The sequence below is a fragment of the Channa argus genome, chromosome 3 (genome assembly GCF_033026475.1).
Source record: "Channa argus isolate prfri chromosome 3, Channa argus male v1.0, whole genome shotgun sequence".
NCBI lineage: Eukaryota > Metazoa > Chordata > Actinopteri > Anabantiformes > Channidae > Channa > Channa argus.
This window is the reverse complement of record NC_090199.1, coordinates 7,809,026-7,819,389: the sequence shown is the minus strand read 5'-3', so window position 1 is coordinate 7,819,389 and position 10,364 is coordinate 7,809,026. Positions and strand designations below refer to the sequence as shown.

Sequence of the window (10,364 nt, the reverse complement as noted above, 5' to 3'; positions counted from 1 at the left end):
AAAACACTGGAAGACGTCCTCAACAGGTTTGTCAGGTTTGGCCCTGTGCAGCTAGTTGTTCTTTCCATCACTTCTCCATTCAGATACCAGAGGTTCAGCTGCTCCCCTACACCTCTCTTCCTGCCCTGCATCTCATCAGTGCTACCCCCTGACCCTGCTCCTCCAACCTGTAGACCTTTATCCTATTTTCCTCAGTCAACCCTTTGCATTCTGGGCTACTTGGCTTGTTTTCGACTTTCTGCTGTTTTCTGGAATTTGTTGTTTGCTTGCTTGCACAGTCCTAACCTCTACCACCCCAGACCTTCGCGGTCATCACAACAGCCTAGTTTTCATCTCCTTAACCCTTTGTGAGCTTGTTTTGCTCCTGATAAACCCACCTCCTCTTGATGGTTTTACTACAGTATTGTGATTTTGTCTAAGCAAAATACCACGATGGTGTGAACATAATCCAACAATAATTTTTGTGTCTATAACCTGCATTTACAGTATCATTTGCATCATGTTGCAGGGGGGCATGTGGGTAAAAGTGGGTTGAGGTTACCAAATATGTGCAATGTCCACAGTTGAGATCCTGGCTTGGGCACTTTTCTAACTTGTTTGCCTGTCCAAGGTAAACTGTCCACTGTCCATAACAGGCACATAAGCCCCAAAACAATCTGAAAAAACAAAAAAGGATAAACAAATAACTCATTGAGACCTATATAGACAGCAACACCACATTTTACGGGAATTAAAAGTTTTCAAAACATTTAATTCTCAACCAAAATCTTGAATCCACTGGTGGAACTGAAGGGAGTCAGATGATTACTAAGGTTATTATGATATGGATCATGAACAGGCGTAAACAAGATCCATTAATTATATGGCAAGATCCTACTATGGGTCCATGTTGTGGAACAGCCATCACATTCCTAGAAGCTCACCAGAAGGGAAGTGTATGAAATGGAACTTTGGAGCCAGTGTGTTACAGAGACTTCACTTGCATTGACTTCCTTTACATGAGACAAAGAAAAGTAAAACATTCCAAAATCTGAAGGATTCTTTGCATTGAAATGATCATTTAGCTCCATTTGTTCTAAAAAAAAAAATAAATAAAAACATCTCGACCATCTCTCATACACACAAAGATCGACTGTTAAACTCGAACAAAGAGGGAATAAGCAAAACATACAAAAACAAAGAAAGACTTTTATTGATGGGAGAACAGTGCCAATCACACAACAGTTTTAACAGGTCGCCTGAACCTCGGTGTATTTAAAACCTGCAGAGCCAAATGTTAAAACCTGGAAGCCTTCAGGAGTGCCAGCTTTGCATAAACAAGTGCGTGCGTGCGAATGTGCGTGTGTGTGTGTTGCTTGGGGGGGGGGGGCGCACTTACACATGCACTTGCTAAATGTAAAAAAACGTATAACTAACAAGACTTAATTAACCCAGTTGAAGGGGTCTGCAATGGCTAGACAGTATCCACATCCTAAGGAAGCCATTATCCTAAATGGTAAAACCGAGAGGGGCACTGCTTTGGCACAAATACAGTACAGCAGAAACTGAAAAAGGTTACATACAATAAATGGTCCTTTCGAGGGCGAGCACACACGAAAACAAGCATTTACAGACACGTTGTCAAACTTCACTCATCATGTGAAACTGTTTCAAGCAACCACTTCCACAGAGTCACAGGCACTCATGTTTTTATTCTACAGCATTGCCACGGTTTATAAAAGCTTGAGGTCTTACAGGAATCATCTGCAATGCTCCTTGTTATTCAGTGTTAATGAAAGTACTCCATGACATGACACAATTCATCGCTTAGGCATTGGTTATTTAGATGTGTGTCATTAAAAGAAATCACAGGTCTGGTTATGTTGTACTGTGCGTCATGTGTATGTGTGTGTATGAAAACAAAGGAAATTACAGGATGCGGCTTTCTTTCTTTCAACCAGTACGCAGAATGATGTGGACTCCAGAGTCGGTAAAAACTGGGCCGCTCATGTCTCCCACTTTAAGAGCGAAGGAAGCGTCTTCAAAAGGCTTCTGCATTTGACCTAAAACATAAACACACCGTATGTAAAAGTAAAAATGACTGAATATGTTGCACATAATCATACAAACATTCCTGATGTTACCTCAACTGCTTTTTTTTTTTTTTTTTTTAAAAAGATAGTCTTTTACATTTATTCAGTTATTTCCTTTTAGTTTCAGTTTCAAATGTAGGTGAGTCATTTCGACCCATTATGGGTAAGAAGTTGGCAACTTGTCACCTCAGTGCTGGGAAGTGACAGCAACAATGGCTTGGGTGGGGGAGGGCGCACTTACACATGCACTTGCTAAATGTAAAAAAGACAAATCGAACATTTGCCAAACACCAAAACCACGTGCATGTTCACAAAACCTGACTTGGTCATTTGGCCGTAATTTATGGAATTAGTTTCTTTCAGCTTGTGGACCTTACTGTTTTTCATTAATATATAAATGATGCTATAAATAATCGCTCAGATGTTATGGAACTTCTCAATATCTGATAGCAACTGAATTATACAAGCATTGCTCTCGAAACTTTATAGTTTTGTTACTATCAACAAAAATATATATATTTTGAGAGAACTTCAAAAGGCTTCTGCATTACATACTCATACATATTCAGATGATGTACTACCACATTGGTGGCTACAGATAAGCTTAATCACTTGTATGACTTGCTTTTATCTCCCTGTGCACAACTTCCTTTTCTTTGTATGTGCATGAACATTAACAACTGCATATCTAGGCATTTGCATGTGTACGTGTGGGTAGGGGGTCATTTTTGAGTATGTACCTCTGCCAAATAATCCCAGGTCTCCACCATTTTTAGCAGAGCTGCAGTCGCTGAACTGAGAAGCCAGGGACTCAAATGTTTCCTCTCCAGACTTGATCTGTTCTATGTACTCTGCAAAAATAAAAATTTAAAAATTATTTATTACATTTGTTTATCAGACTGAAATAAAATAACTTCCCTCATTTGTCCTCTGCTTTACATACTCTGAATGAGATCCACGGCCTCATCTTTTGTTCGTGTGATATTTTGTTCTCGCCAGGAAGATGGACGACGTGAGTGATTGTGCTTCACCAGGAGGTGAGAGCAGCGCACCTGAGTGAGTGAAAAAACAAAACTGATTAGTCTCAAAACCTCCCAGAAACAAACTGATTAATTGCTTTTCTTTCCTCCTAGACCTGACAGTACTACTTTCTAATATAATGAACAGTTTTACAAACAGAAAAAATATTTTTTTCCTTTGAATAATCCACCTGTAGGTGTAAACATCAGGAAGTTATATAAAGTTGTTATTGTTGATTGAGACAAGGAGTTGTAAATTCTAACAAGACATAAAAGTCAGTAACTTGCTAATACAAGAACAACCAAGGCCTAAACACACAGATACAGCAGACATCGACATTTATACATTTCCATTAGATGGAAAGATGCAAAGTTTAAAACATGTAGCTTTGGTGTTGAATATTTGTACACGTGATCTCATTTCAATGAAAAGCTGCAACAAATTGTGGCAGAATATTTTAATTGAAAAGTGAATTGACAGAAAATTGTATCAAAACAAAGAGAATATTTTGGAGCTTTGGACTGAACAAGCAATTTAAATATAAAACTTTTAGTTATGGGAAAACTGTGAAGGGCTTTTTCCTCCTTGTCTTTTGATCATTTCATACACACACCAACTCTTTACTCAGGGATTCAGATATTTTAGATAGGAAAATGATAAATATACATCAAAGCCAATCATCATAGCTATCAACTGCATCAGTAGTTGAACATTATAATCCCTGTATGAAGTAGAATTATATGGGTTAACAGTGGGAGTGGCTCATCCCGCATAATGAACAATAATTAAAACCACCAAACCTTGGTGCTCATGTCCAAAGCAGACGGGCTTTCACTGAAACGACACCACTAAACAAGCTTAAAGAGCCATAAGAAAAAAAACAAAACGCACCACACTTCTGTGTTCAAAGATGACTATTTTATTAAAATAGCTTTGTAAAAAAAAATATGTGCATGCACAACAGAAATTGTAAACAAGATTATTAGAGCTAGAAAATAAACAAAATGCAGCCTTATTACACGTGTGTTGATCTAAACTAGAGATTCTAGAAACCACCAGGTGACACTGTTCTTTCCAAGATCAATGCACCAAATCTCTTTGGGGTCTTAAAACAGGCAAGGTCTTTGTCCTTCCATCACTAATTTTAATCTAAACTAGCTCAGTCTCATTTTAACTACATAGAGCTTATTGTTTTTAACATAATAAACAACCATATTATTTATTTACTCATAATAACCTTATCTGGCTCTCCACGGCCATCTCCCACTGGACGTTCCCACTGGCTGGCATTGGTGATATGGTTGAAGTAGTAAACTTTGCCTGGAGGACAAAAAGAGAGTGGTTAACACAGGTGTAATGAAAGTAGCAGGGTCACCCACTCATCTCTATGCAAGACCTCCGGAACTTACGGAAACCCCGACCGGAACAACCCTCACATGTTAAAGTAACTAGTTCATTGGCATTAAACTGCCTGATCTGTTAAATACCCTTCCAAGGCTCAAGCCTTCTGGACTGACCTCAATCCTCTGTAAAGGATAATTATAACAGGGGGGTTTACAATTCCAAAAGCAAAGATAATTATTATCAGTTTTAAACTCAGGCATAATCTTTTTTATTTGTTTACTGGTAACTGGGGTGATTTCGACAACTACAGATACAACTACATGCCAACAAACTGTTTTTTTTCCCTAAAACATTTCCAAATTCCTGTTTTCCCACTTTGAGGACTGGCCGTTTTATATCACAGGTAACTGAATATGCTGAGGTTTGATCAAATCAAACAAGACATTTAAAGAAATTACACTTAATTACACTTAATTACACTTAAGCCTATTTTGAGAGAGCGGCGTGTTTGCAAACAAACACAACTAAAATAAACCAAACCATTAATCGATGACTAAAACGCCAGCTATAGTTTGCTGCATGTGCTACTTTCCGCTGCAAAATCAGCATAATGATACAATTTGGCCGCGAAGCGTCCAGACGTTTGATTACAGCTGTAATTTAATGCTACAATGTAACGTTATGTCCAGGGAGTGAAGATCTGTGCAGGTGAGGCACCGGGGCTGTGGCCCTGCAGGTTTAATGGATCAGTTCTGGTGCAATCACGGAGCAACCCAGCAGCCAAACATAACATTTAACAAAACCCTTCTGTAGCACGGAATAGTCTGAATAGCTTCAGTCTCTCATCGTTTCACTGTAGGTTTGGTCGGCCGCGTTTTAGCTGTGAAGCACGATGCTGCGTCTGTTAGCTAGTAAGCTAAGTTTAGTGCATATTTCCATTTGGCTAACTAGCTAGCTACCACATTTCACTCCTTACGTATGTTTACCTGAACTGCGGCTCATTCGTTTCTCCCATCCAGATGGTAACTTCTCTTCGTCAGCCATTATCGTTACTTTTCTACAGCAGCGTTCTCTAATTCAATTTCTAACCAGCTGTCCTGTAACAAACTGAACTGCAGCGCACGACAGTTAGCAGGGTTTTACGGCACAAGTTGTTTTCGGAGTTCGGCCCGCCTTTCATGGGATTCTTTGTCTTTTTACGGGCTGATTGGAGCTATCAATCTTAAGCTGTGCGCATGCGATTGGTTGACAGTCTAATACAAACCAAGTCTGCTTTACCGTAAAGCAGCGATCACCGAGTGCGTTCAAGAAGATATCAGCAAAACAGCAGACGGATATTTGTTAATCGTTTGTAATTCAAAGGTAGGACTGTTGCATTAAATTTTTAATCAAAACATACATTGATGCTTGTCATTTTAAAAAACAGATTGTCGGTTATGTGTGTGTTCTGAATTGGGATGATTGGTGTGAACAATTTGCGACGATGCTTTGATCTTAGCTAATGTTAGCTAAACAAAACAGCATGGCTAATGATGTTAAACCGATATATGAATACTAGTTTTTACTTAATGGACACGCTGCGAACAACAACTTTAACACACACACACACACACACACAACATCAAATTTTACTTCCAGCTATATTCTAGTGATACTGTCTTGTGTTAGCGGAATACTTAACATACATTCAATACTAAAACGTTATGTTAAGTCTCTCCCGTTTCTTCAAAACAGAAGATGATCGAGGTGGTTTGCAACGATCGACTGGGCAAGAAAGTCCGGGTCAAGTGCAAGTATCCTTCAAGAAAAGTGCATAGATATAAAATAGTGGCACGTCCTGCCACATGTGTCGTACCTGAGTCCATGTACGGCTAATATGGAGTTAGCTGAAGAGTGGATACAGCAAGCTTCCGTTAACCCTAGATATATATCATATTTCCTCCCCATGATAACAATTTGACATATCACAATCATGAAAATAAACTCAATAAGATGTGATGGGAAATTCTAAAATTAATTGGCAGATGGTGGACCAGCAACAGTGACGAACTCTTTTTTAATCCAGAAAAGTTTTGCTTCTACCAAAGATATATTGAGATCATATTGAATTTTTTCATATTCATTCATACCAAGTTGCTTTAGTCTCATATTTGATGGTATTCTAAAAAGATATTTTTGAATTGTAGTATTCTCATATCATAATTTTATATTTTTATTGCCCACCCCCAGCTGGTCATCAGTGCACTCTCTGTTGGCTGAAGTCGATTTGAAAAGGGAAAAAAAGAAAAACACAGACTAAATATTGACTCCTCAAAAAAAGTAGTTTCTCCTTTTAAACTATGCTTAGATGTACCCATGTTTTTAAAGGAGGACTCTATTGGTCACATTTACCCACAAAGTCCTGCTCCTTCCTTAACCCTTTGTTTTAGCTCTGAGGATACCATTGGAGATTTGAAGAAGCTCATCGCTGCACAGACAGGAACACGGCACGACAAGATTGTATTAAAGAAATGGTAAGTTCTAATCTGGCATTCTATGCTGCTTGACAAACAAATGTTTTGGTTTTCTTTTTGCAGCTAAGTGATCTGCCTTTGTTGCCACAGGTATACCATATTCAAGGACCATGTGTCCCTGGGTGACTGTATCCTTTACCCATAAACCGATCTATTCACCCGTGACATTATTACAGTTGCAGTGTTAATTCACAGTCACGAAACGGCAGTTTGTCTATCACTAACTGGATGCTTAAAAGTCAAACTTATTTCATCAGAAAATAAGAATTGTGTTTTGTATTTTTTGCCATATACCCGATATTTATTAGTATCTTCCCTGTTCCACTCAGCCTCCTTGTATTCACTGGAAGCCAAAAATGCTTCTTAAATCCAAACCCATCTCTAAGGACAAATATTATAGACCCCTTCATTTTCATCTTCCCTGGTGCATGTCATGGTAATTTAGATGACATCAGAAATTTTCTAAAGCATTTATGTTGTTTACCAAAATACTAGAGATGGTTAGATGATACTGAAGCTTGTTGTATTCCAGTGAAGCACAGCATGTTCGTCCATTGTATTGAAAGAAGAAAACCACGACTGATGATGCTCAAAGCTTTCAAACGTCAGCAACTATTGTCTGGATGTGTTGCGCTTAACTAGATTTCTCCAGATGAAATCCATGATGGGATGAACTTGGAGCTGTACTACCAGTAGATGAGAAGAGGACCACAAGTCCATGCCACACACACACACACACACACACACACAGATGGCAGTCTGTCGTTGGAACCCACCGTGATCAGGCAACACGACTGAAAGAATAGAAGTGCTATCAAAAGAAAATACACACATACATACATACATACATCTCATTTTTAGCTTTTCATTTATGCTTTTAAATCATTATGTGAAAAGCATGTTCTACAAATTGTTAGATATTTTGTTTTGATATTTTGGAAATAAAGCAGATATTTACATGCCTACGACTGAGTACTGGTCATTGTATATTAGCAGAGTTTTGTAATGTTAGGAGACTGAAATACCGCTTTATAGGTTTAAAGTTTCTCCTAATAAAGAGATATATTTGATAACTGAAGTTGATCAAAAATTAAATAATTGTGTTTTTTTTTTTTTAACGGCCCCCTAAGACTGGGTACAGAGAACTGCTAATGCAAAACTTGTTGCACCCCATAACCTGTGAATATTAGGGGTGAATTGGCTCAGTGCTTTAAGATTGTGTCTCAAAACTAGACTATGTACTGAAAGTCATTTGAGTTGTAATTACTCCCAAGTATCTGTGCGACATTGTCGTGTGTGAGATAACATGTACCACAAGTGATCTACCTAATACTGTCAAGTTTAACGAGAATATGACTTAAAGCTACATCACTGGTAAAAGCTGTGATGCTGTGGTATTCACACGATGTAGCTTAAAAAAAAAAGCCCAAAGGACATTTAAATGTGTTCATACCCAACATGAATACACATTCATGTTATTGTTTCAGCTGTGTAAATATATGAAAAATGTCTGGCAATTACAATGCAAATTAACATGTTAGTCTCTAAAGAAGGTTACAATATAACTAGAGGGATCAAAAGAAATTCGAATTTGTGGGGAAAGATAAGCTCAATATGATGGCCGCACGTCGATTTAACTAGATCACAGTATCGTGGTAGGAGGCGCCTGGTGGCTCAGTAGTAGAGCATCGGACTGGGATGCAGAAGGCAGCAGGATTGAATCCCGCCACACCCAGCCACCAGGGGCCACCCTGATGCCAGTCCCGAGCCCGGACAAAAGGGCATCCAGCGTAAAAACGTGGAACGTGTTCTGCTGTGGCAACACCTGAAGGGACAAGCTGAAAGCCGTGAATCTTTGACAGTATCATTATGGTGCAAATCCACATTCCTTCAGGGATTTTTAAGCAGTTTTGTGGATCTGGGACTTTGGATCTGGATAAGCATTGACTAAACACTCCCAGGAATTTCGGAGGGTTGCCATTATCAAGCATGGAATGGAATATTGTTAAAAAAAAACACCTATAGTAGTTTACTCAGTCATTATCACACACCATAGAAATAAACAATAAGACAATAATAAATATATTAATATATTCTAGATAAGAAAAACATAAATAAATAAACTAATATAAAATGGTGATGACTGAAATAATATAGGCTGATCATATTTTCCCTCCTACAGAGAAAAAAATCTTTGTACTGTCTCTGGCGATGACTTTGTTTTTGCCCTGTACATGATTTGATGACAAACTAAATCAATGAATTTCAAAATATGTGACTTCTTAACCAGCCTTATAGATAAAACATATAGCTCTATTTAGTAACACAATTATTGAATTAATAACCATTTTCAAAGTTGATCCCCACAATTCGACATAATAAATATGGAAGAATAAGTGAACTATAAATAATATCCCTTTCATACATGAACTATGAGAACCTCAGTCAATATTTTAAGCCTGAGCATTTTGATGGAGACACAAACATGTCCACGACTTTTGAACCAAAAACTATGAATTTAATGAACCAATAGCAGAAAATGATATACTGTGAGAAACCTACGAAATAAAAACCGTTCACTGCTGCTAATCTGATGTTTTCTCACATTTTAACAAATACTAATACTTTCAAACAATACAAAAATGTTGAACCTAGTCCCTGACCGATGAACTGCAGAGTTTATAGCACTTCTACAAAAAGAAAGAGAAATATTGTTCATGGCTAGACAAACCCGTTCTCTCAGAAAGCAGCACGGTCTTACACTTCCCATCTATCCCACCCATCTGGAAATTGGCAAAGCATCCAGGACACACAGTCACAAGACACTGCATGCAGACATACTTTATTTTTCATGTGCTTTTCTGCATCATACCATCTTTGGCAGGTTTTGCTTCAGTGAGAAGAGGCCAGTGCACACCAGGGCCAAACCTGATCTCAGGGGGTGGCCTGGAGGCTGCTGTGCATGTCACTTGGTCTTCCTCTTGTAGGTGTCATCATGGAACCTGCATTTATTAGTGCACGAGCAACAGATGCTTCTTCAACATTCAACTTCCACTCCCATAGAAAACCAGGCAGGTTGCCCTCAAACCGGGTGTCTTTGGTTTTTCAGACATTTCTGATTTTTCTCTGTCCCTGAGCTCTGTCTGGTGGAACATCCTTAGCTCCCTCAGCATCATCAGCTACCTCACCACCCACAGCCGCTTCAGCATTTTCAAATCCACTGTCACTACTGCCAGCATTCACTAATCCTGATCATCTCCTTGTTTTTCTAGCAGACATTCATGTGAGGTGATTTTTCTATAAAAGGATCAACAAGCTATTCTTGGGATCTTCAGCATTTGTGACTTTCTGTCGGCCATCTTGGATTTGAGTTTAAAAAAAAAAATAAACACTTACCACGACTGGCCAATAGGTG

General features: G+C 38.5%; 2 protein-coding genes across 3 annotated transcripts; one reads left to right on the top strand and one right to left on the bottom strand.

Annotated features, from left to right (window-relative positions):
* Positions 1 to 1,168: 1,168 nt before the first annotated feature.
* pin1 (peptidylprolyl cis/trans isomerase, NIMA-interacting 1) lies at positions 1,169 to 5,570 on the bottom strand. The gene is made up of 5 exons (XM_067499261.1): positions 5,423 to 5,570; positions 4,330 to 4,412; positions 3,016 to 3,124; positions 2,813 to 2,923; positions 1,169 to 2,042 (listed from the first exon to the last, which is right to left on the bottom strand). The coding sequence occupies exons 1-5, from the start codon at positions 5,478 to 5,480 to the stop codon at positions 1,933 to 1,935; spliced, it is 471 nt and encodes a 156-aa protein (XP_067355362.1). The 5' UTR covers positions 5,481 to 5,570; the 3' UTR covers positions 1,169 to 1,932.
* A 72-nt stretch (positions 5,571 to 5,642) lies between these two features.
* On the top strand, positions 5,643 to 7,914 carry ubl5 (ubiquitin like 5). 2 transcript variants are annotated; one of them, XM_067499262.1, is made up of 5 exons: positions 5,643 to 5,798; positions 6,171 to 6,229; positions 6,866 to 6,949; positions 7,040 to 7,077; positions 7,602 to 7,914. In XM_067499262.1, the coding sequence occupies exons 2-5, from the start codon at positions 6,174 to 6,176 to the stop codon at positions 7,643 to 7,645; spliced, it is 222 nt and encodes a 73-aa protein (XP_067355363.1). In that variant the 5' UTR covers positions 5,643 to 5,798; positions 6,171 to 6,173; the 3' UTR covers positions 7,646 to 7,914. The 2 variants fall into 2 exon arrangements, with proteins under 2 accessions (XP_067355363.1, XP_067355364.1); XM_067499263.1 differs by having other exon boundaries at positions 5,688 to 5,798; positions 6,148 to 6,229.
* The last annotated feature ends 2,450 nt before the right edge of the window (positions 7,915 to 10,364 follow it).

Excerpts from the sequence above, each read along its gene's own strand:
- pin1 (XM_067499261.1), bottom strand. The coding sequence starts at position 5,480 with ATGGCTGACGAAGAGAAGTTACCATCTGGATGGGAGAAACGAATGAGC. Across the intron at positions 4,413-5,422 it reads ACGAATGAGCCGCAGTTCAG|GCAAAGTTTACTACTTCAAC; the intron begins GTAAACATACGT and ends TTTGTCCTCCAG. Across the intron at positions 2,043-2,812 it reads CCTGGGATTATTTGGCAGAG|GTCAAATGCAGAAGCCTTTT; the intron begins GTACATACTCAA and ends TTTATGTTTTAG.
- ubl5 (XM_067499262.1), top strand. The coding sequence starts at position 6,174 with ATGATCGAGGTGGTTTGCAACGATCGACTGGGCAAGAAAGTCCGGGTC. Across the intron at positions 6,950-7,039 it reads AAGATTGTATTAAAGAAATG|GTATACCATATTCAAGGACC; the intron begins GTAAGTTCTAAT and ends TTGTTGCCACAG. Across the intron at positions 7,078-7,601 it reads CCATGTGTCCCTGGGTGACT|ATGAAATCCATGATGGGATG; the intron begins GTATCCTTTACC and ends AGATTTCTCCAG.